The 26702-nt window shown below is 39.2% G+C and overlaps 1 protein-coding gene across 1 annotated transcript in view; it reads left to right on the top strand.

Moving 5' to 3' along the window:
- The first annotated feature begins 6226 nt into the window (after positions 1–6226).
- Gbs-70E (Glycogen binding subunit 70E) overlaps positions 6227–26702 on the top strand; it is a 32955-nt gene continuing 12479 nt past the window's right edge. Inside the window, exons 1-3 of the mRNA XM_083143150.1 lie at positions 6227–6519; positions 22001–22321; positions 24373–25294. Of these exons, the coding sequence (XP_082999276.1) occupies positions 22013–22321; positions 24373–25008 (945 nt within the window). The 5' untranslated portion in view covers positions 6227–6519; positions 22001–22012 and the 3' untranslated portion in view covers positions 25009–25294. The remainder of the gene's footprint in view (positions 6520–22000; positions 22322–24372; positions 25295–26702) is intronic.

The following is a 26702-nucleotide window of genomic DNA, read 5'->3' as shown; positions in this document are numbered from 1 at the left end:
AACTTCACAGTACCTTGTGACTTTACGAGATTGGTTTCGAACGCAGCACAATTTATCAGTCTCAATTGAACCTTGTGTCTCTCGTGATCGTAGACGGCGGCAGTAAACCATCGGCGTGCGTGTTGAATGTTGCGTTCTTGACGTCACATGGTTTCAAACGTACATGTCGTACGACCTCATGTGTTGGTGTTACCCTGATGGATGATCTTGCACATGTTTGAAAAGTGACAATATTTTTGTTTAACCAGATAACATCTAATCTGGATATGAGAGCGCTACTACGTATATGGCGGCACTATACCGAGATCACGTAGGCCTTAACGTACAGTCACAGGAATAAAATAAGACACCTTAAATACTCGCTGCCCTGTAATGTGTTGCGTGTGTTGCGTACCTCTACGGCGATGGCACAGTACAACAGCAAATCTTCAATGGTATCAACCAGGGTTTTTGGTTTGAGTTGCTGTTTTAAGTCCACTTTATACACAGTAAGGCTAATCGGGACTGGACCTACAGTTTAAAGTGGACTCCGAACCACTTGTGCCTCACCGGGTATCGAACCCGGGACCCCTTGATTACAATGACGCTACCACTGCGCCATGGGGGAGGCCCCCAACCAGGGTTTTTAAACGTGCAGGAATCCATAAATTCTAATGGGTTCTATTTGGTTCTGTAACAGGACCGGAACCTCTTTTCTCACACAATTTAAATTCAGCTCAAGTTGCGTATTGTTTCATTAAAAAAAAGCTTCCTGGACCGTGTTTAATTTCATCCGGAGAAAAGGTTACTAGACCGTATTTAAATTCATCCGGAAAACTGTTCCTGGACTGTATTCAAATTCATCCATAAAAAAGTTCCTGGACCGAATTGAATACTTTAAACATAAAAAGGTTCTTTGCGGTCCAGAATCGATGTACGCTTGGTGATTTTCTCTCCTGGACAGGAATTGAGTTTATTTAAAATTGCTGGAACATTAACAACCCTGGTATCAACATACAAAACGTCTTGCAAGGAAGTGGGAATTTCGGGACGTAGATGTTCCATTTCTATTGTGGGTGAACTGGCGAAATGGACGCCAGACGTTCGTCAAATCCTGGCCTGGGCATGGATGTTCTTTGTGATCGAGCATCCCTTCAATTTCATCATATCATCACTCGTCGCGATTAGCCAATAGGGGCAGAAAAGGGACGCTAAATTCATTCAAATTTATTGTGGGCGACTGTATTTTCACAGTAAAATCAAACGTTTCAAATTCTTCAAATTTTCTTTCAACCTTATGTAACAAAAAATATGTTTACGTTCAATTTGTTATTTTCTCGTGGAAAAGCAAAACTAACAAATATTTCAAGTGTATATTTGGCGATGATCAAGAAACTTTATATCAATTTCCCAGCACTTATACTTTTCACAATTGCATATTTGAATATGTAAAAAATAATATCTAACAAGAAATATTATAATATCCTGGTAAATTTAATCAGATAACACTATAACTATAGCTTTGGACAAAGTTAGAATTTTTTATTAAGTAAGTTATAATTTATAATTACTACGCACATTGATTCACATTTACATTTTCTATACTTCTACATTGCTATCTAAATTATTCTAATTTGTCCACACTTCCATTATTTTAAGTTTCGTTACAATACTCGAACTAACGATTGTTACTCTATTCAACGTCGTGAACAAGATTGCATTCTTGTGCACGTTGAATTTTTTGCTCATTATACCTCACGTCAAAGTTTATGAACGTCTTTGAGAAGGATATATTTAATAATTTTTATTTGTATGCATCGATTTTTATATTGCATGCACGTGCAACCTCCCAGAAAATAAATAAACCGGAATTTTTATGTCTTGCTGGTAGACTTTCATTTGCAAGATCATAATTTACAGTAAATGTCATATGCCGTGCGTCTATAAATATGTTCTGAATACAGCCATGGGCAAGGAGGGGCAGGGGGGACGTGCCCTCCCCCAATGGAAAATAAAAGTCAACCAAAAATTATGTATTTCACACATATAATTTGATTTTAGCCACAATAATATGTGTTAATTATTGATTGAACACCATAAATTTAAATGTAAGCAAGTTTTTAGGGAACAACTCTATTTTTGGGAAAATGTGCCTTCCCCCCTGGAAAAAATATCTTGTAAACATATAGAAATTCACATTATGAAGAAACTAATTAAATTCAGGTGATGTTTAAGGGTATATTTAATCATGTTTGGCCATTTCTACGTGATAAAGCATATGCTGATAGATTTTCGGTCATATTCAGCATACTTCACCTTTCCCAAGGAATATACAGCCATTTTCATTCTTACTACCATGTTCACTCAAGTTGTTAAATTTTCTATAGTTATTCGTCCCAGTTTATTTCCTGAATAATTGTGTAAACCTGTCTCCTTTTCCAGTAGAATGAAATGATAAAATCGACTTTGGCTCAAAAAACTCTGAGCAAATATTTGCCCATTGTTGAATTTCTTTGAAGTGTGTATTTTCTGCTAAAGTGTGAGAAGTTGTGAATAAAACTATGAATAACTTACATGGTGCTTGTGAGGAAGTGGGACAAGTGTCAACGAAGATTAGGAAATTTTCGGAAAAGACAAAAGGTATAACAAATTGTGCTCTACTGCAGAAATTTTATTGGGAGACAAATTTTCTCTCGATACTTCAGAACTTGAGCCGAATGGCATTGTGTACTTTAAATATGCTCCTCTTGTGTCAGCCGAAGTAGAAAGAAGCTTTCTCAGTACAAGGCTTTGCTGCCTAACAATAGACAATCATTTTCAATTGAAAATTTACAGAAAGTGTTCATTGTACATTGCAAGTCAGGGCTCATATAGTGAAATAATACGTATCTCAGCATACGTTAAATATTGATGTTTGAAACAGTTCAGTTGTAAGGGCATATTTTTCAAATTATAGTGCATATTTTTTTTAAAATTTTACGTCATTATTTTATTTTGCATATATTTTGGTGATTTTTAGGTCATAAAAATTCTAACCCTAGTTATGAGGATTTGAATGCATCTTTTGCTATGCACTTCTTTCTCTACATAATATTCATATGGGAAGATATCAGATCCCCGAGTGCTTATGCAATTAATTCTCTGTCTTTGGATGCTGCGCCCGACCCTGTGGCCGAGCGGTTAGCACATCGCGCTGCGACGCCAAGGGTCCCAGGTTCGAATCCTGGTCGGGCTTGGTTGTTTGTGAATGTCCATTCATCAATTTCATCCTTTCATCACTCATCCTCATCTTCGCAAATTAGCCAAGAGGCACAAAACGCGAAGTAAAATAAAACTAAATCAATCAATCAAAGTCTTTGGATGCTGCAAATTATTTGAAGCCAATAACATGCATGCTATTACCCTTTTTATATGTTTTTAATTTAGAATTTCATAAAGTAAAGTACGTCACGCACTTCCTGCAATGACGCAATTAAGACTGCGTTGAGTGATTTAATGTCGCAAGGTTAAATTAATTACAGCTGTCTAGTTTATTAATTTTAAAAGAGATTTAAAGTCGTGTTCCGTCAATATATTAGTTTCTACATAGAGTTTCACAAACGTGGGATGGACAGAAAATGTTCGTTGTATAGGCTACATATAGGTTTCTTAAACGCACGGCCATGAAATTTGGCGCGTGGCAGACGTTCGCGCTGTTGCCACGTCAGAGCACAACTCTGTTTGGAGGTTTAAGAAAATGGAAGATCTCGTTGTAGAGTTGGTCTTTGTAATCCATGTGATACAAACCGACAGTATTTGCTCCAACGGTCAGGGATGACACAAAAGTGCCCCGGAGAGAGAGGTCGGTCTGACGCAACGCAGCCCGGTTGACATTGCCACGCAGTGCGCGGGAAACAGCGACTTTTGTCCCGCTCTCGCTTTGATCTTGCCATATGTGGCACCAGCGCAATTCTGCCCAGCCGCCTATTTTCATGGCCGTGCGTTTAGTTATAACCACATTTTTTACATTCCTTTGTTGTTACATTACCTTACAACATTGTGATGAAAACAGGAATACAATCTACCTATTTCGCTTGCTTCTCCGATATCGTAAGTGGCTAATACGTTGCCTTCTAGAATAGAATAGAATTTATTTCAAGTATGAGTTTTGGATGCAAAACATACCATACAAGTGAAAAATTTTTAGTACTCCTTCCCTACCCCCTTCCTCCTCTTAGTCTACTTGCACATTCACACTCCAAGTGGTCGCGGTTAACTTGCTGGTGGGGGCACATTGCATATGGGTTTGGATAGCGAAGGTACCAAGACGAGATAAGACACGGTCTCGTCTTGTCTCGACCGAGACGGCCTTTTAAAAATCGAGTCAAGAACGAGACTTTGGTATGAAACTGAAAAACCTTCTTAAACTAAATTTACTTTCTTCTTCTGAGGTTAATTTAAATATAGTGGTAGGTTCCGAACATGTCATGAATCATCAGTGATGACATGATCAAATTGATGAAGGGACTCTCAGAAAGAACACCCATAGCTAGATCGGGATTTGAACCCAGGACCCTTGACGTCGTCTGCTAATCACTCCGAAACGGATGTCAGCTTATAGTAGTAGTCCAAGGGTTTCATTCCATAGCAAGTAGGGTAAACTCCAAGACACATCGCCGTCGCCTTGTAATCAAGCGGTCACGGGTTCGATACCCGGAGGAGGCACATAGTGGTTCGGATCCCACTTTAAACGGTAGGCCCAGTCCCGATTAGCCTTATTGAGAATAAAGTGGACTTAAAACACCAACTCAAACAAACCTACTCGAAGACCCATGTTTTAGCGAGATCCACCTAAGATTTTTTTTAAAAAAAAACATTATCGCGAAGAAAATTTCTTGTAGCCAAACAGAATGTTTTCTTGTCGAGCGCTAATTTTCTTGTTGAATAGCTTGTGTTTTGTTGTTACACAAAGAATATTGTTTTTATAGCAATGTTTCCAAAACTTTTTCTTTTAAAAAGTACCCGTTATACGTATTTTAGACTGTAGATAAGATGCAACCATATTATTATTATTATCATCATCATCATTTATTCGATATTTCTCTCCTATGCTAGTCCAACTTGATTTGTCCTTTGGAATATGTCGACATATTCAACCCCCCACGCGCTAAATCCACCAATAATGTTTGAGGCAAAATTTTAACTGTGGATCCAAGCATCTAACAGCGCCTGCCATCAATTTAGGGAAGCAGTGATGTGCTTTAGAAAGATCCTCCCTTCCTTTTAGTTTTTAGAAGCAACTTTATATTTTCTCTGTTTTTCGTTGGGTTTTTTTACTCCACTTTCTTTTTAAGAAATATGTATCAGAGGGCTTAAATCAGGGTTGTTAAATTTCCACGAACCCATAAATTCTACTGGTGGGTTCTATTGGGTTCCGCTGGAGGACCGTAATATTTTCTCTCGCACAATTTAAATTCGGTCCAAGTTGTTTCATTGAAAAAAGCTTCCTGGACCGAATTTAAATTCATTTGAAAAAAGCTTCCTGCACCGAATTTAAATTAATCTGGAAAAAATTTTCCAGGACTGAATTAAAATACTTTACAGATAAAAAAAAGAAGTTTTTTACGGTCCAGATCCTATTTACGCCTGCTGATTTTCTCTCCTGGACAGGAATTGAGTTTATTTAAAATTCTTAGACCTTTAACAACCCTGGCTTAAATCAGTATCAAACTCCACTTGTGCACGCTATGCAGGGAACAAAGTTCGCAAATAATTTCTGTCAGTGTTTACAATAAAAAGTTGACGTTGGCGATAGGTTAAAGGTTAATGACGTGTGGTCACATTGTGAGAAAATCGTAGCCTCTTGCCAGGAATATGTATGTTGATAAGTTTACGAAATATGCCAGACAAGTTACACTAGTCTGCGAACAAGTGGGTGATTGACTTTCTATTCGTTTCTACGTCTGATAAATTTTCACAATATTTTTTATTGTATTTTTTGCACGCGCGAGGAAACTGTCTAGTGGAAGATTTTTTCATGCTTTTTTCCTAAGACAAGCTTTCTCTACGCGTTATTTCTTTTTGCTGTACCCTATAAACAAACTCCTAGTTCAGTCGATCTCCCTTCTACATTCAGCTGATAAACTTTGCCTAGTGGATGTGAATGCCTGCCTGGCATTGGCAGAGCGCCTGCAATCACGAACCACACCTCCGCGGCTGATACGCCGACCGGCAACTTCACGTGAACAGCAGCCAGCGCTGCCTGCATAAGCTTTCTACATACCGGGGGACACGAGGCTCATTCGTCGCTTGGACGATCAGAACTTCAAACGTGCGGAAACACCGCTTCAACTCCTATTATATTTTTTACATATTTCTTTTGCACCGGAGAGGACGAGTGTACAATACAATCGCAGAAAAATCGGGTGTGCGTCACTGAAAAACAAACGGAAAGAAGTGTAGAAAGTGTGTTTGTTTTGAGTGTGAAATTTCTACCAGAACTGCTGGAGTAATGGGCCACGTTATTATACGTGTTTGTGCAACGTGCTTCCAATAAGCTTGGTATGTATTCTTTTATTGCATTTCTAATGATCTATTTGTGATTATTTTGTAGTGAAAGAGTGAACGTGCGTACAGTTGTTGTGAAAATAAATAATTGTACTCATGTACTGGACATTGAAAGAATGTGGGCTTCACTATTTCCACATGCAGTAGTTCACAGCTTCTCGCCTGTACTATGTATTATCATCGCCTTGTAAATAAGATGTCATCGGTTCGACTCCAGTTTTCTGTCAGTAGCTCATGGGCTTACCGGGCCGGGTCCCTCTCGAAGTTTTGCAAAATTAACTTGCAACTTGAGGATGTTTTCGAAATGCTTTGCGGCATGTGCAGTGTTGTTTTTGAAAACCGTGCTTTCAGTTTTTAGACTGTAATATCAGTTTTCAAGTAACCATTAATGCAGATTGGGAGGAATCAGGGGTAGTAGCAACCAATAAATGTGATGCAGGAACTTATTCAGTGGAACAAATTTTTCACCAATTTCTTATAGATAAACTTCTCGACGATCAAGAATTGCAATTATTTATTAGTTCGATTGATTGATTGATTGATGGAATAAGATTAATTTTACGTCGCTTCTCAGCCACTTTTGGAGGCCTCTCCGATGGCGCAGTGTTAGCGTTGTCGTCTTGTAATCAAGGGGTCGTGGGTTCGATACCCGGTGGAGGCATATAGTGGTTCGGATCCCACTTTAAACTGTAGGTCCAGTCCCGATTGGCATAAATTGCATTACTGTGCATAAAGTGGACTTAAAACGGAGCGATTTTACAATACCGGGAATTTCTCCATTTTATTTGAAATTCGGCATACTCACTAAATTAGGGCTCCTAATCACGAATCTGAAGTTAAAATTTGGCGCTCACGTGTCAAACGTGCAAAATAAGAGGGTCAGTCATCGCAACCGACAATGCACAATTGCGCATTATTTATCGCAAGATTTTCCGTTTTACGACCCCAAATTTTGACTGTTTCCTAACCTAACCACGCGCCAATGGTCCGTGGGGCTAGCCATAATTCAGGAATTTCTATACGTGAGCGCCAAATTTTAAGTGCAGATTCGTGATTAGGAGCCCTAATTTAGTGAGTATGCCGAATTTCAAATAAAATGGAGAAATTCCCGGTATTGTTAAATTATACCTTCAAGGGATTTGTGGCCCCCAGTGCTCGAAAAATCTTGGGAGCTAGGCGCCAGGTACTAGCAATTGTGCGTACTATAAGAAGGTGAGCCGGCCCCCGTGGCGCAGTGGTTGGAATATCACGGTACTACGCCAGGGATCCCGGGTTCGAATTCCGGCCTGGGCATGGATGTTTCATCATATCATCACTCATTCCAATCTTCGCAAATTAGCCAAAAGTGGCAAAAAAAAAAAGCGAAGTAAATTAAGGAAATCAATCAATCTATAAGAAGCTGAGCATCACCATATTCAAAACATCGCTAAATCATGTGAGAAAGTGGGAAATAGGGGAAACAACGAGTAAGAAATTTTTACTGATTCTATGGAATGTTCACAACGTTGATAAAATAATCATTTTCTAACTTACGCTGTACTGCAATTTGAACATAGAATTTTCGAAATTTCGTACATGCAACATTACAGCAAGAGATCACAGTCGCCAGGCTGAAACTTTTAGTCGACCTGGCGACCGGGATCTTTCGAGTCCTAGTGGCCCCACCCGATAAATAATTGACTCCGCCCCCGCCGTAATTAGAATATATTTGTAATAACTGCCCCTCCAATACGCGTTAACTTATGTGCAGAAAAATTAAGTGTAACTCTGTTTACACATTTTGGTAGTTCGCCCATTGAAAATCATTTCGATACTTCCAGAAATTCTGCTTTGCTCATAGGAAGCTAATCTTGCAGGATAGGGAAAGGAGGGGGGGGGGGGGTTCTTGCGCTTCCACTGACAATTTCATTACAAAATTCTCTTCAAACCCAGAACTTTTTCTTCCCCGATAGTTTGTCGCTACTTAACAATTGGATTCATGGACGTCCGCAGGATTTTTTCCAGGGAGGGGCAAGGAAGATATTTTTTTCCAGGGGGGTAAACAAAGCACATTTTCACCAAAAATAGTGTTGTTCCCTAAAAAAAACTTGCTTAAATTTGAATTTATGGTGTTCATGCAATAATTAACACACATTATTGTGGCTAAAATAAAATGTGTGAAATACATAATTTTTGGTTGACTTTCATTTCCAGGGGGGCCACGCCTCCCCTTGCCCCCCCCTTTCCGGACGCCTATGATTGGATTGGTCGTTAATTGCATGGTAAGCATAGAAAGAATGTTGGGAAAGAAGTATAAAGCGAGCACCCGAATTCCCTTTCTCTTTCACACAAACACACGCACTAATAATGTCTATCCATACTTTATCTGAACCTCTGAATTCAAAGCTGTTCGTGATAACCCAAAGTCCCCAAAGGGCATTGAGATATGACTGAGTGAACTCGGGGAATGCTAACAGAAGGTACTATCTTCTGGCCCCTTGCCTCGGGCTATATGTTATCTCCCTGCCTCCTTTCGATGGGAACTTGAGCTCCCAAATCGAATTTGAATTGGCAACACTGGGAGATTAATTTCCTTTCGAAGAGCACGAACAATACTAGATTCTCAACCAACAAATTTTTTATCTTCTCTTTTTTTTCTTTAACAGCAATGATTTAATAAAATTTTCATTCACAATGATTTGTATTTTCGGATGGATGGCTACCAAAGAATTTTGGATTGCTACTTTCACAGATGTTTACTTCGGAAGTAATCAACATTAGCCTGCAATATCGTGAAAGCTTCTTTTAAAAATATCCAATAAACCATAGCTCCAATAACATAGTAGATGACATCGCTGAGTGAGAGCATAATTGAAAAAAGACTTGATTAGATTCCGGTGAAAGCAGAGTACACGGCAGTTCGTATCGCATTTTAAACTGTAGGTCCAGTCCCGATTAGCCTATCTGAGCATAAATTAAACCTAAGGCAAACAGTGGCGTACCTATAATATTCGAAAGGGTTTGTGTTATGCCTTATTTCTGCCATAGTGGGGTATGATCTACACCTTAATAATTTGTCACGCCACTGTTCTCAGTTAGTGCTTTCTGATACAGTGCTTGGAAGATTAGGAAACAAAATTATCTGAAGTCTCTGAAACTGGGAAATAATAAGAGCTGACATAGTTTTCCCAGCTTCAAAGGGTTTTGTGTGCTTCTCTTGCAAGCACTGTACATCATTCTTTTGAATGAGTAATACCAAATATGATGAGTTCCTAAAGCAAATGGAGCAAACATTGTAGAAATAACTGAACCATAGACCGGCCAAGAACGCAACCTTGGGTCTTATGCAATCTGTTCTTTAGCATTCGCATGTTCCGTGGCCTAGAGGAAGGAAACTGCTTTTTACCTTCCTCACACGTCACATGGCCTTTTGATCAATGACTGGGACGGATCTTTTGAGTCCTTCTCGAATGTCTGTGGTTGCGGCTAAGATTTCCATGGAAAATTACAGCCCACGTTTTCAAATGAATAACAAACCTGTCAACGGCATTTTCTAGAAGTGTTTGCTTACCGTTTGTATTAAATTTTTACACTGTGAAGATTTAAATGCGTTTTTATATGCTAAATCTTAGTTGAATTATTGACGTTAAAGTTACAAAATCAGTTTAAAGATGTTTTGTGCAAAAATTTTAGTTTTACAGGTAGTCAACTCGCTAACTTTTCAAACTGTTGCATTTCAAAATTGCATGCACTATTTCTCCATGAATTCGTTTCTAATACTCTGCATGAAGCGTTGTATAAATTCGTTATATACTTGTGTCTACAGCGAAAATCGCAAACATATAATTCCCCGGCCTCCGGGGCGTAGTGGGCAGAACAGCGCGCTACGACACCAAGGGCCGGTATTCGAATCCGGCCTGGATGTTTTGTCAATTTCACATATCACCACCCCATTTTCACGATTAGCCAAAAGTGGCAGAAAAGCGAAGTAAAATTAACCAATTCAATCAATCAATCCGTGGCGAAGTGGTCAGCGTGCATCGTCCAGTTCATCATTCGTTCTCATCGTCGCGATTAACCTGAGAGGTAAAAGGTGACCTAAATGCCTGAAATATAGAAACAAATAGCCTATAGTCAATATATTTGAACTAGGGCAGCTATGTGAAAGGGAGTTTGGCTCTGGCTTTTGGTAAATACCGGTCCCTGGTTCGATTCTCGGCGGAAACCCCGAAATTTTTGCGTGTTTGCAAACCGACCTTTGTGGCGGAGTGGTTAGCGCTACGACAGCAGGAATATCTGATTCGATTCTCGATCTGGGCATTTGTGTTTCTTCATCACTCATACTCATCTTCGCGGTTAGTCAAAAGTAATAGAAACAGCGAAATAAAAAATAATTAATCAATCAATGGAGATGCAATGAGGACTTATCGAAATGGCTCTATTATGTCAGTATTATGAAATTGCTTTCTCTTTTCAACCCTTATAGGTTAAGTACAACCCTTAGGTAGCGAGGTTCACTGCTGATTCAGCAATTTATTTGTAAAAACAGGGTGCGAAATCATTTAAGACTGGTGGGGGGAGAAAGATCTTAATCTACAACCCCTCCCCACAAACATACATATAAATTATACGATATACATATTTATAATGTTATTAAATGTAAACATAAATTACTAAATTAAAAAATATTATTATTAATTACTCAAAAATAAATAAATTTGTTACTTTGAAATATATTGGATATTATAAAGTGGGAAATTACGTTTTTTACTAACTGGTTAAAGATATTAATACATTATGAAATAGTTGAAGTGGTTTTATTATGTGTAAGTTTTTATTAACTTTTTGCTTTGTTAATATAAGTCAATTAGAGAGAAAAAGCATTGAACACTCACAACTACACTAATTTGTGCATGTATTCGATATTATTCTTAGAACAGTATATTTGAAATTAAATCTAATTGTTTATCTTTTGTTTGTTGTAACAAAAACTCTCCCCCCCGCAAATGTTACAACGTTGTGTAAACCATGCTGATGAAGTCAACCCCCTTCTACAAATCATTGGGTGACGTGTTCAGACTGCTTTTCGTTGACCTCGATGTTGCTCATCACGTGATAAGTCACTTGTTTTCAAGGCTATTAATAGAAGCCTTTAGATTTCCCTTCCTAAATCGGTCAGCTCGGTTCTAAAAACGTGGCAGATAGGGCTTGACGTGTTTTCGGGTGGAGTTGAACATATGGATGAATCGACTGTCCATGACCGACAGAAAGCAATCAGATCAATGAATTCGTGATGAAACTCGCTTGTATTTTTTGGTGGCCTTTTTTTCATGTAGGATCTAATGAGAATGTACCCACATCAACGAGTTTTTAACTGTAATATTTAATTGGTTTGGTTTGAGTTGGTGTTTTAAGTCTAGTTTATGCACAGTAAGACTAGTTGGGCCTGGACATACGGTTTTTAAAGTGGGATCCGAACCACTGCCATGTGGCTCCACCAGGTGTCGAACCCGGGACCCCTTGATTACAAGGCGATGACGCTACCACTGCGCCATCGGGGAGGCCCTGTATTATTTAATGATCTAGTGGTGATACAACATCAAGTGGTTATGTCAAAGGTTTTCGGTTCTGTCATTATGTTTCATTATTATTGCTATTAATGCAGCCAGACGTGGTCGTCGCCAGAAATATTTATAGGGGCGATCAGGCCATTGATAAAACAATGGTATAATTATAATAAATATTATTGTCGTGGTTATGTTTGTTATTGTGCAACAATAACTACTATAAACTAATAAAAATGAACGAAATGTATTATCTTGTCATTACCATATTTTTTTTTATTGTATCCACAAAATGAGTGAAATGATTGATTTGATTTATTTTACTTCGCTTTTCTGCCACTTTTGACTAATCTCGAAGATGTCGATGAGTGATGATATGATGAAATTGATAAGGAACACTCACAGTGAACACCCAGGCCGGGATTTGAACCCGGGACCCCTGGCGTCGTCTGATAACCACTCCGCTACGGAGACCGGCTGAAGATGAATGAACATCCAGCATGCTTTTCATTATTTTTTTTACATTTCATTCGGTTAGTGAAGCGAAATTAATAGTTGTATTTTATTAAATTTTACACACGTCGTTCAAGAAAACATTTTTAATCTTAGGGGGAAATTTGTCATGAAGTTTGTTGTTGTGACATCTGACATAAAACTTTGATTTTTTGTAATTTTCAAAAAGTGACACCATTTAATCCAAGGATTAAGAATATGACAACAATCAGTTGTGGTAGATATAACACTCAATTTTCTTTTATCTAACACATCTTTTACTTTGGTTATTCTGTCCGTATACTTACTAATTGAACTTTTATTTCCGTTAATAACTATAAAAAGTAACGTAACCAACTTTCTGTTGACGTAGGCCCCCCCTCCTGACGCCCATGCAGACAAGTGAAACATTTCATAAAATAATTAACATAGTAATTGTACACTGTTAACTCGTGATTATATTATTATTATAAATTTATTGAACAAGAAGTCGGCTTTGCTTGCATTATCATTCATTATGCAATGTATATACCTTGAACAATTTCTCCTACTTAGCAATTACTTCTTCCTGGCTTCACGTTTAGCACGTTCCAAATGAATGCAGTATTCCATTCACACGGAATTAGAAATTACGAATTGTAATAAAATATGGATGTTCTAAATTTAGCATGCAAGACAGCCTACAGGGACCTGTGTGCAATCGCAGCGCTGAACGGTTATTTTGATAAAATCCTGTTTCCCTAATGGCTGCTTCGTGGAGGGTGGTTTGAAATGTTGCCGCTTGTTGCCCAAAGAGAAGTGCAGCGGTTGGTCTAATTGGCTGTTTGATTGCATGTTCCTTCGTTGGTAAACGCGGCAACAGAGGGTCACTGCCAGAAAGGCGGGTCCCACCCCAGGATATACCGCGATTTCACTGTAGCATCCTTGCCTTTGACGATTCCACGAAAATCATTTCACCTTAGCATCCAGAGAAGACACAGATGGAAACAGAGTTACTAGCTCTGTCTACCTCCACGTTACAAAATTTGAAGTTGACAATTTAAGTGCCCCCGGGTTGGAATCCCGGGCTGTTATTTGTGAGCGTACCTTCATCAATTTCATCATACCATCATCACTCATCCTCATCATCGCGATTATACAAAAGAGGCAGAAATGCAACGTAAAATAAACCTAATCAATTAATTGTAAGTGTCGTGAAGTAACTGCAAAAGTAATTATTGATAATGTTACTTACATTGCGTTCTTCTCAGCGAGACTACTGGCATGGCTATAACTTAGTGTTTTGCGTCATTTGGTCATTAAAAAGTTGACATATCTGTGAGAAGTCTTATAGGTTGGAAACTCTGTACGGAGATAATTCAATCACAATAAAATGAAACACGAGCTCTCATCTCCAGCGCCTGCAACACTACTGGAAATATGTATCTACTCGTGATCATCGTTCATTTCATTAATACTATTCACGGCCATTTCAGTGGGGGCGGTAAAATGCTAGAGGGTGAGCCCCCCCCCCCCCGACTTCAACTTTTGTCCCACCATGTCGCCCTTCTGATTTTTTATTGGCGTTGCTACCGCCTTATATTTTCGAAGATTGCTACCCATATGGATTTCCGGAGAAAATGGGGGGCAAGCAAGGTATTTTTGAGGGGGTGGGGGTCGAACGAAACTTAATTTCCCCCATAAAAGTCCTTCTGTTGGAAGTTATCATGTTCTTGCAACGCCCTGGCAATAACTAACATAAATTACTGACTATAATGAAACAGTGAAAGTTTCCCTTGCATAGAGCACCGTGCCAAGAAGGCAGATTTAAGGGATGTGGGAAACACATTTTCGATCTCTGCCATTTTAGAGGTGATGTGATCAGTACCGCTCCGGCCGCTTTTACCCCCCAGGGCTGCCCCCAGGTAGCCATTGATTTCAGGTTGGGTGAGCCCCAGAGTCGTTGTATGCGGGAACAAGGCTGGGAAAATTACCGATCTTAGATCACCAACCCCGGGCAATTATATGTAATTTTATGTCAATAATCAAATGCCAGGGGGGCTTCCCCGATGGCGCCTTGTAATCGAGGGGTCCCGGGTTCGATACCCGGTGGAGGCACATAGTCGTTCGGATCCCACTTTAAACTGTAGGTCCAGTCCCAATAATCCTTTCTGCGCATAAAGTAAGACTTAAAACAACAATTCAATCAATCTAATTCCAGGGGGCGTGGCCCCCCTTGTTCACCTTCCGGACGTATATGTCTTGTCATACGCGGCCAGTGATGCCAACCCTAGCATAATGATGTTAAACCTAGCACAATTTGAGCTTCGTTGGGAAAATCTAGCACAATTTGTAAACTTGCTTCTCGGGGGGGGGGGATTCAGAGAACGATAATTTGAGAAATTAAAAATAAAATTATATCCAGGTCTTATTTCTGGTCTAATCACATCCTCTTCTCTTCATGGTTACTTTATTCTCCCGAGTTTACTTCGAGAGGAACATTTCATGGCAAGAAATAGGTAGGCGTTGTGGGACACAAATAAAACGAATGTTCAGCTTTGTAGTCGACGAATCATCTCACACTTTGTCTATTTGAATGTTCAACTCATCTCGGAAAGTAGATGCAAAACTTAAAATTACAATCACCCGAAAAATAATTACAAAAAAATACTATTACTTATCGATAATAGTAATATTTTTTTATTATATAGATCCTAGCACAATTTATCAGCATTTATCGATTATCGATTTATCATCGATTATGCAGAGATTAAACGGCACTTTTTCTTATCGGGAGATTGGCAACGCAGCATACGCCCACTCTTCGTATAGTCGCCGTGAAGGAAGGTGTTATACTTAGCACATAGCGTACGACGATACCATCTTTGTTGAACTGTTCCAGTAGCCATTTGGTTCATGCAGTTCCAATAGATGACTTCAGGAGAGGGTTTGCGTTTATTTTCGGCACCGAATGAATGTCGCGATAAGACGTTCTTGAAGAGTCTCTGGGCTCTCGGTCGGGAGGAATTGCCAGAGGAAACAGACCCCCGATAAAAAGGAGACTTTTAAAAATAACCCGAATGGAATGCAGTTGAACGTGACGGGAAAGTGAATTCGCGGTTTCTGTCGGGAGTGTTGCCCCCGCTGGGAGGAATTTGAGTTGGCCAGTAAAGGGGAGTGGAAGCGTTCCCTCGGACACCATTGACTTTCCGTTTGACCTTCGCTGCGTGGGGGGAGGAAACCCTCAGATCTGGTTATGTCTGGTTTCTGGAGGGCGGTGCTTGTCTACGAGTTTTTCCGGCTTGTTGGCGAGGAGAGGGAAGAAAACTACAAGGCGCTGTAACGAAACGAACGCGTCGTGCAACCTGCTAGTCGCGACACTAACCTTTTTATTTCTTTATTTGTTCTTTTCTTACCAATGGCGTGCATAAGAAAGGTGAGGGGATGAGAGGATCAAGTATTTTTTTTATAAGTCAGTTCTACATTTTGCCATATTTTTCCTATTTCCATATTTGTTTATTTTTTTTAAATTGATTGACTAATTTTTGTAGTTTGGGCCCATCAGCACACAAGCTATTTTTGCCCGTAACGCAATACGGGAATAAGCATAAGTATCTTAACTAAAACAAAATTGAGGGCAGGCCACTAACAAGAACATTAAACATGTTTCTAAAATTAATTCATACATTTATCTTTAACAAGAAATAAAACTATGGCCTCTCTGAGGACTAAAATCTCCTTACCTAATTTAGAACCTGAGGCTGTAAAGGGGAACTCAGCGCACAGAACAACACAACCTCACAAAAGATTAACCTGGCCGTAGGTCCAGGCGCTAGCCTCATTAGGAAGACCGAAGTAAGTGTAAACAAAGCACTAAAGATAATGGACACAGGCACGTATGTAGAAAGATGTTTTGGGTGGGGTCCGAACCAAGTGTCCCAGGAATAATAATAATAATAATAATGTTTAAATTAAAATAATTGTATTAAATCAAATTAATACTTATTACAATACATAAATTAATATTATATTGTTATTATTACACAAGTAAAAACACTGTATAAGAATAGAGATATAACAGCGCATATTCATTGTGGAGCTTACCTGTGATTAAGATCGGAATAATTTACATAACAAGTGCCCTGGCAAACGAAATTAATATCAAATACATGAATAATTGAATATTTATCGAATATCAAAAATAATGTTTCATGTAGTTGGAGAGAAGTAAGCTTCTGATTAATATTTTATGCATATTATTTTGAGTAGTAGTGTACATAAATCTTCTTTGTTATGTCATTCAAAGCCGTATGATCCCAATATAATCCTTGCCTTCTAAAAATTTCAGAGGAAATTAATAACCATCGATTATGCAACAAATGGTAATATTTTCATTACTTAATTTTGGGACTTGGCAAGTCTTTCGTTGGGGTCCGGACCGCTAGACCCCCTCCCCCTCCCGAAGACGTCCTTCCTGTCCTTCAAAGCCGTATGATCCCCATATAATCCTTGTCTTCCAATAAGTTCAGAGGAAATTATAGCTACAACAAAGGCTAAACGAATATATTTTTAATTATTAAATTTTAATAATTGATAAGTCTTTCGGGGGCTCCGGACCCCCTGGACCCCTAAATACGTCCTTGAATGGACCATATTAGTATGACGTCACTGAGCAAGATTGAGTCCAAACAAAGATGTCACGTGGTTTTGGCCTATTCTCTAGCATTGGATTTTGCATGGGAAGTAGCTTTAAGGAATGTGACAGCAGTCAATGTCAAGATAAGATTTCGGATAATACGTCAATATACTACACGTACCTTGCAGGTGATAAGGTAAAGTGAAAGTGAAGTAAGAAATCGATTAAAGCGAATGCTCCTACCCGACGTCCGATCCGGAACCTCTGCAGTCACGTGAGGCTTCTGACTCCCATAATCCCTATCGATAGCGTCCATCTCTGTCGTCACTCTCGTTGGACACGAGTTGAGCTCGGCTGGGTTCGGAAGCAGAATCGCTGGATGTTCTTTAAAAATGCATGGTTTCCTTATTCCAGTTATTCTTTATCTTATGCTCTGTAAGGTATGTGTAATATATCGACGTATTCCCCGAAATCTCACCTTTACATGGATGTACGACAAACATCATAACTGCTGTCACAATCTTTAAAAATCCAATGCTAGGCGAAAACTACGTGATATTTTTGTTCGGACTCAATCGTGCTCTTGACGTCACTACTAATATTGTGCATTTACTGACCTTTCATATGAAACAGCTGCCGTCGAAATCAACCAATAGTGTCTCTTTCAGGTCACGTGGCTTTGTTCACATTGACTTAGTACCAGGGTTGTTAAAGGTGCAGGAACCCATAAATTCTAATTGGTTCTATTGGGTTCCGCAACAGAACCCCGAATTTTTTTTGCTCGCAGAACTTAAATTCCATCGAAGTTGCGTATTGTTTCATTTCAATACGGAACTTGGACCGTATTTAAATTGATCCGGAAGAAAAGGTTCCTGGACCGTATTTAAATTGATCCGAAAAAATGTTTCCTGGACCGAATTGAAATACGTTACAGACGAAAAGGTTCTTTACAGTCCAGAACCCATTTTAGCTTACTGATTTTATTTCCTGGACGTTTAACAACCCTGCATAGTAATTGGTATGGACGGATAATGGTATTGTACGGTACATGAGGAACTAGAAACTAGGTTGGTATGATAAGTATCATCCTGATTCGCCCGTAGTAACGAGACCCCGAGTTGGTTCGAACCAGGTTACTCGCCCAAGGGACTCTTTCCATCTACTCATTTGCCTAATCAAAGTTCCTTCGTCGCTGCCAACATATCTTCTTCCTCGTTCCGTGTGTGTGCCTTCTGAACCAACGGCCTCCGAGGACATTTTATTTCTCGCCCCGTCGACCGGACACCTGCCAACCCTTCACTCACCGCTAGCTTACTCGTTCCCTACGATAACTGAACTTACCTGAGGGGAGCTAAAAGGCACACACTTTATTTATCATTACAATTCAAGAAACCCTTTTGTTATTGAATCACTGCTTCCTTTGTTGATTATATATGAGCAGTTATTTATTAATTATAACAATTAAAAAAATGTCATAATTAATAATAAATAATAAATTATTCCATTAGTGTCACACACATATTTTACCATTTCTCTAAAACTCACAAAAAACATAATTTTTCATCAATGCTTTTTTGTTTATAGAGATGTAGTTCTTCATTATTTATAATAATTACTATTATTCGAAATCAATTGCACGCTCTTACTGGCATGGGTGTCTCGAATGAGCCCATATAATGCTTTTTGCCTACTATTTACATTACACTGATGTTTTTATGAACAAAAGCAATTCAGGAATATTGGTAACACCGGAACAATCAATGTATTTTCAATTTTTTAATAAAAATTTTCAGTTGAAAAAATGATTAGAATAGACGTGGTGGGGCTGACAGACCTTACTCCCTCGGCAAGGACGTATTTAGGGGGTCCAGTGGGTCCGGACCCCCCGAAAGATTTATCAAGTTCTAAAATTAAATAATGAAAAACATTCGTTTAGCCGTTGTTGTATAATTTCCTCTGAACTTATTGGAAGACAAGGATTATATTGGGACTATCGGCCTTTCAGGGTCACAAAGGACGTATTTAGGGGGTCCGCCCCCCCCCCCCCACACACACACACGTCCGAAAGACTTAAGTACGAAAATGAAATAATGAAAAATACTCGTTTAGCATTTGTTGTATAATTTCCTCTGAACTTATTGGAAGACAAGGATTATATTGGGATCATACGGCTTTTGAGGAACAGGAAGGACGTATTTAGGAAGGGTCCAGGGGTCCGGGCCCCCTCTAAAGACTTACCAAGTACTAAAATTAAGTAATGAAAATATTAGCATTTGTTGCATAATCGATGGTTATTAATTTCAATTATTCATCTACTTGACATTAATTTCGTTGCCAGAGCACTTGTTTTTTTGTAAATTATTCCGATCTTAACTAAAGGTAAGCTACGTAATGAATATGCACTGTTATATCTCTATTTTTATAGCTAGTCTTTTTTACTTAATCGTGTACTCGTAATATTAATTTATGTATTGTAATTAGTATTAATTTAATTTAATATAATTTTAATTTAAAAATTATTATCATCCCTGAGACACTTGGTTCGCCCCCCCCCCCCCGAAACATATTTCTAGATACGTGCCTGCCCCTCGGGTAAGTTAAAAACTCAAAATAGAGCAAACCAAGGATTGCTGTTCATTGCTTGAACTAAACCCCCTCCCCCCTCCCGTTCGATATTTTCAGTTACAATGTAAAGGATAAGCGACGGTAGCAGAAGAGGGGGACAGGGGCAGCGAATTTTCATTTTTTTTTTGTATATATTTGGTGTATGCTCAATAACTCCGTCTGGGATCCAGAAAAGCTCCTCCTCACACGTTTTTACTTTTCTATTCACTGAGGAGTGAATCGGAAAGTATTTGTAGGAATCCATCTACCGATAGTACTAGCCGCTACTTTCTTGCGCGGTCCGCAATAAAGCCGCGCTATTTCTCATGGAAATTATGCAAAATTGCAACTTTCTTTGTATTTTGCATCAAATTTGCACGAAAAACTATATTTTGTGGTTACATAATATCTATTTTAATATTCTGATGTAATTCTTGAATATTCTAAAGCATATTTCTTAGTAAATCGATACATAAAATTGGAGAAGAATATTTACACACCAATATTTTGAACATATTTTAATTAATGCAATTTGCAAAGTATCGGTATCGATGGGAATCGGTAAGAGTGTCGGCTCAACCATAATATTTGTTATAAATATTAAATAAATATATATTCACATTGTTATTACGCAATCGAAACAAACAAGTTCCTATTTTCTATGCACTTTTTTATCATGAAATTTGCCTATAATACTTTTACACTTTGGTACTGCCCCTGTATTCATTGCTGCAGAACCTACCCTTCTAGAAAATATCAAACTTTTGCCTTTTTTGGCAGGGGAAATAAAAAAAAAAGTCAAATGTCATTTCTTGTTTCATTCCTCGTAAGCAGAAAATGTATCGAAATGGAAGAGCATCAACAAAACATATACATTTAGGAAAATACGTATAAATGTAATATTAGGCCTTTTCCTTCTATAAACTCAATGAAGTAATGAGTTTTTCTGGGTAGTTGGGACTGAGTTTTCTGAGCAGATATTTCATAATTTTTAACATTCACTTCCTTCTATTAACATTAAACATATAAGCTCGCATATTAGTTCCGTCTTCAGTAGGCCTGAACTATGCATTGTAGCATGGTCATAAGTCATTCTTGACATCTCTATTTTGACTCGAGATGACCAGAATCTGTGTAAAAGGTTATCGGTCACGAGTCTCATTCCATCCGACGACTTGTTTTCATTAACAGAGGCACGTTCCAGCTGAGTGACAGTTATTTAATACTTTTTCATTACTGTTTTCACAACTTTTTGAACATTGATGAAAGTTTTGTGGGAATCAGATATTTCTGTGTGGTTCTGAAAATGTTTGATTTCGCTCACAGTGACGTATCCGCCGTTTTGTTATCACTGTCTACTTATTTAGGTATTTTGATACGTACATTGTATGTGGGTAGTTACTCGCCGGATTTCCATAACTTGTCGTACAGAGCTCTCTTGGTTTGGTTTCTGTAAGATTACGGGGTTTGTAACTTCAAAGCCCAATTTCCACTCAAAACTTACATATCGGGCGTCTTTCTATTTCTGTGCATTTGATTTTCACATCGTGACTTGGTGCACGCAGAGTTAGGTTTGAGCAGGTGGGACGAATTCCTATGTCCATCTGCTCTCACTTCCAAATTCCTCCCCAACTAGGAAAAATAACAAATTCCTCGGACCTCACCGACGACGGAGTAGTAACTGATAGATATAAATTCTAAAGAAGGTAACAAAGTTTGTAATCTGTGTGGGTTACCATGGACACGATTTGTGATATATGGAGGTACGAACATGGAGTAAATGTATACATGAATAAGTTTTATTGTGATATATTATGTGCTAGTTTTTCACAATTAAACAGGTGTTGTTCTTAATGACTTTTATTTATCATGAAGTAAATCTAAGCAACTGGGAATGAGATTATATCAGTAACCTTGTAATCAAGGGGCCCCGGGTTCGATATGGAGGCACATTGTACAGTGGTTCGGATATCACTTTAAATTGTAGGTTCAGTCCCAACCAGCCTATCCGTGCATAAAGTGGATTTAAACAAAACCTGAGAATAGTTTCTTTCTGTGCGTGTGCCTGGTGATTTTCGTCAGTATGTTTTAGTATTAGAACGTAGTGTGGTTGGTACTCCTGCTATATAAAAAGAAATGCGAACCCTGAAACTGTAATAGCTATTTTAAAATAATTTGTTCGATTCCAAACTGATTCGAGGTGTCCTTTTCTGTCTTTCAGAATCCCGTGCTCATGTGTTCGATAGCTATGCCCGCAGACTATGAGATGGTCGTCGCAGCAAGCCCCCCACTGTACACCTCCGCGGCCACCAGCTTTCTGAGCAACTACTCCTGCTTCCGCTTAGCGTCGCCCCCTCGGCCCCGAGTGAGGCTGGTGCCCCCGCCGCCCCCAGAGATGCCGGTGGCGACGCCCAGGAGACCCTGCCTTATCATCCGACCCTCCGACCCTGTCGAGGTCACGGAGGAACCAGAGGTCACGAGTCCCACCAAGCTGAAGAAGAAGGTGGTCTTTGCTGACGATAAAGGACTCTCACTCACTCAGGTAGGATATTGTCACGTGCACCTGAACTAGAGAAATAGAATATGTGCACACATGCAAGCAGTTTTTCTCAATGAAAGTATCAAACTGGTTTCTTACATTATGATGATGCCGGCCCCTGTGGCGGAGTGGTTAGCACATCGCGCTACGACGCCAGGGGTCCCGGTTTCGAATCCTGGCCTGGGCATGGATATTTGTGAGTGTCCATTTATCAATTTCATCATATCATCACTCATCCCAATCTTCGCAAATTAGCCAAAAGTGGCACAAAAAGCGAAGTAATATAAAGCAAATCAAATCAAATCTTACATTATGATGCATTTAATGGGGGGGGGGGGTCTAGATGTAAGCAAGATGCAAATGGACGTAATTCTTTTGGGCTGTCTTTCAAAACATGATCACGCCCTCAAATTACAAGTTAAAGCATTTAAATTGGTATTTTGACGATTCCTTAGTTTCTGAACTAATCTAAGAACAAGAATTTTGACATTAGTTTTGACATTGTAAGGATTCTTGGGTTATAGCGTAATATACCTCTCAGTGCTTCATTTGTTGTTTTGTTTCGTGGAATTTTAAGGAAGTAGTGTTCTATTCATCTTAAATTTCTTCGAATTCATATCATTTACAAAGTTTGGCTTAGCATGTTGCTTGCTATTCTCGACTGTCCGTCGTACTTTTCAAACAAAAACATAATTGTAATATTTTTTGTTCATAATTGCAAATGATTGACAAGGGCTTTCTTTTGTATACTCCTAATCTCAAAACATTTTGTGTATTGTCGACTTTTACGCTGGAGGCAAACAATTCATCAAGAATGTGTGTGCGATCGCAAATATTTTACAGCACGATCTACCATGAAACATGACGAAACATTTTGTCAAAATGTAGCCAATGAGAAAATGTAGATAAGTGAAGGACGTTAGGTTCATTTGGTATGATATAGTGTCATCAATGTCGTTGGCCTGTAGACCCAAGAACATGCTTAGAGGCCTTGTGCCTTGAAATCCAGCGACTGGTGTTTTACGTCTAAGGCTAAAGTATAAAAAAATAAACAAAGCTACTCGTATTTACGAGTAAGATTATTGGTATCAGGATGGCAAGGTTGGCAAGAAAGCAAGGGATGTGTGTTAGGTAGTTTTCGTGGCAACGTGCTAGAATCAGGGATCGCCAAACCGTCGATCGCGAGCTTACGGGTAGCTCGTGGGGTTATTTCCAGTAGCTCGTGAGGAGTTTTTGTTAGAATAGACTGTAGATAAGAGCGGCAATATTTGAGTGGCAGAAATATCTGCCTTTGCTGACAGATTGACATCTGGCCAACTCGTTCCAATATCTGTGACAACTCATTCACCCAACCTAACAAATAGTGTGGATGAAAATGAGTGTCATCCTTATTAACATTGTAAGAAGCAAGATTATAATGATTAGAGGAAAGTTTGAAAATTTGACTGTTTGTAAGAAAAGTATTTACATGTTTTGAACTCGCTTTAAGAAATGACAAGCTTCTGTGTGCTGTTGAGAAATTATAAATAATAATTTGATGCGATTTGATTTGTTTTTTTGTTATTTAGCGTAGCTTTTCTGCCACTGTGAGGACGATTGCTGATAAGATGAAATTGATGAAGGGACACTCAAAAAGATTGATTGATTGATTGATTGATTTAGTTTATTTTACTTCGCGTTTTGTGCCTCTTGGCTAATTTGCGAAGATGGGGATGAGTGATGAAATAATGAAATTGATGAATGGACATTCACAAACAACCAAGCCCGACCAGGATTCGAACCCGGGACCCTTGGCGTCGCAGAGCGATGTGCTAACCACTCGGCCACAGGGTCGGACACACTCAAAAAGAAAACACATGCTCATGCCGGGATTCCAACCCGAGACCCCTGGCGTCTTATTACTGTAAAAAATATTATATATTCTAAAGTTTTTATAAATCAACAAGGGATCGTAAAAAAAATTCAATTCGCACTTGGTAGCTCGTCATGTTTAATGGCTCGGTGAGTTCAGAGACTTTTGTGCTAGATCCTTACACGTTTCCTTCTTGTTCCAGGTCCGCGTCATGACCGAGCCTTCTGACTGCCCTCCTTTCTGGACCCTGGAGTTCCTGGCGCAGGTGACGAAGGGAGTATTGGCCGACGCAGCTCCGGAACCGTGGGAGCTCACCTTCCCTCAGCCGGCATCAAACTACCTGGAGTTCAGGCACAGACTGGAAACTGAATGCGTGTCGCTGGAGAACGTTATTGTGAAGGAGGAGGACGAGGTGATAGTGGGGACCGTGAAAGTGAAGAACATCGCGTTCGAGAAGGAAGTGTTCGTGAGGGTCACGTTCGACGGGTGGAAGAACCAGGAGGACAATTTCTGCACCTACGTCCAGAACGGTGCGGGACCCACCGCAGCGGGGTACGTGCTCTTCGACACCTTTTCCTTCAAAGTGCGAATTCCGCCTCACCCGCGACGGATAGAGTTCTGCGTCTGCTTCCGCGCAGAGGGGAAGGAGTACTGGGACAGCAATGACGGAAAGAACTACGCCATCCTGAAAGCCGGACCTAAACCCGACACCCTATCTACGTCTTTGCCGCAACCCACCTTCCACGTCAAATACAGCGACGCCGTCAGAGCCAAGATAGACTCGTGGTCGGAGTTCGCGAGCTGGAACCATCTAGTGAACGACGGCCCGTATTGGTGACTAGCCGGTGGGAAGGAACTCAAGAAAATGCTGCGTCGCTGAACTTCCCCTGCAAAGGCGCTCACGGCGAGGACGTTGTATTTGTCGAGAAAAGGGGTCATCGTCCATTTCATCAACGCATGGAACACGTTACGAAAACAAAGAAGTCACGAACGTTTCCGCAAATTACGTGAATGAATCGTCGAAGCTGGAATAATTCATCAATCTTCTCCATCATTATCATCACCATGGAGTGGCTTCGTCCTGCTGTGGTACTGTGCTGCCTGCTGGAGCTCAGATTTTAAAGGTAAGCAATACTCTTGATTATTTTACTCACGCTTTCTATTTATCAATTCGATAAATACCCACAGATATCATCGAAACACACAGAATTTTTTGCAATGTATTCCATAGCTCTTTCTAATCCATGGTTATTGTTACTTCGTACAAAACTTTTTTACGCTTTGGTAACTATTCTCCATACTGAACGTTAATGTCGAGAAACATTATCTTGTTTATTGTTTTAAAAGCATTCACATTCACCAGTGCAAAGTTTATATGTCTATAGCATTTTGTTCAAATGTTGCGTACTTTAAAAGTGTCGGTTGCGTGACTTTTCGGGCACCCTGTTGATTTTCTTTCTATTATAAATTTGTTTACTGGTATACAGTTAGTATGCATTCTTGTAGGAAAGTAAATAGAGAAGAACCCAGTTAGTATCCATTTTTATATATTATTGTTGCAACAATGGTATAAGAATTCCTCTATTACCTAGTGGCCTAGTTCCTAGCTTCATAGAATCGGAATTTGTTTGCAATGTTTAGGAGAGGCTGTACAGTCAAGGATGACACTCCATCACTCTTTTCATTTTTCAAAATTCTTTATCCTGTGTTTTAAGGAATGACATTGTTATTGCGAAACAGAGGTTGTCCTTTTCTTATTGGCATTTTAATTTAAACACATAACTCGCACATTGTGGAAAACAGACCTAATGGAAATGGTGATGGACAATTTGCCTATTATTTTTGCTGTTGGCAAATATAATGGTAAGTAAATTGTCCATCGTTATTTTCATTACTTTTTATTGTACAGTGGGATCCATGAGTATTATCGTGCAAATTGTCCATCACCATGTTCGTGCACTTTATTTGACCCAATAAGAGCTTCAAGAATTAAAAAAGAAACCTCAAAACAAGATGTTGATAACTTCTGCAACAGCATACATAAAAATCCATCGCTTAAAAACATATAGGATGTAAGAAAAAATTAATGAAAATAGTCGTGGACAATTTGCACGGTAATACTTATGGATCTCACTGTACATCCTGTATTGTTTTAAGGAATGACATTATGCTTGTGCGAAACAGGCATTGCCCTCCGCTTATTGAGGTCTTTATTTCAATTCATTATCATCATATTGTGGATTACAGACCGAATGAAAATGGTGATGGACAATTCGCCTACTGTTTCTTTTACCGTTGGGTGTACAGTGGGATCCATGAGTATTACAGTGCAAATTGTCCATCACTATGTTCGTGCACTTTGTTCGACCTAATAAGAGCTTCAAGAGGTAAGAGAAAACTCAAAACAAGCTGTTGACAATTTCTGCACCAGCATACGTACAAATCTATTTCTTGAAAAGCACATAGGATGTAAGAGAAAAATTTATGAAAATAGCCATGGACAATTTGCACGGTAATACTCATGGATCCCAC

Source organism: Lepisma saccharinum, chromosome 21 (genome assembly GCF_977018435.1).
Source record: "Lepisma saccharinum chromosome 21, izLepSacc3.1, whole genome shotgun sequence".
NCBI lineage: Eukaryota > Metazoa > Arthropoda > Insecta > Zygentoma > Lepismatidae > Lepisma > Lepisma saccharinum.
Note: the sequence above shows the minus strand (reverse complement) of the source record. Positions and strands in the feature narration are given on the sequence as shown.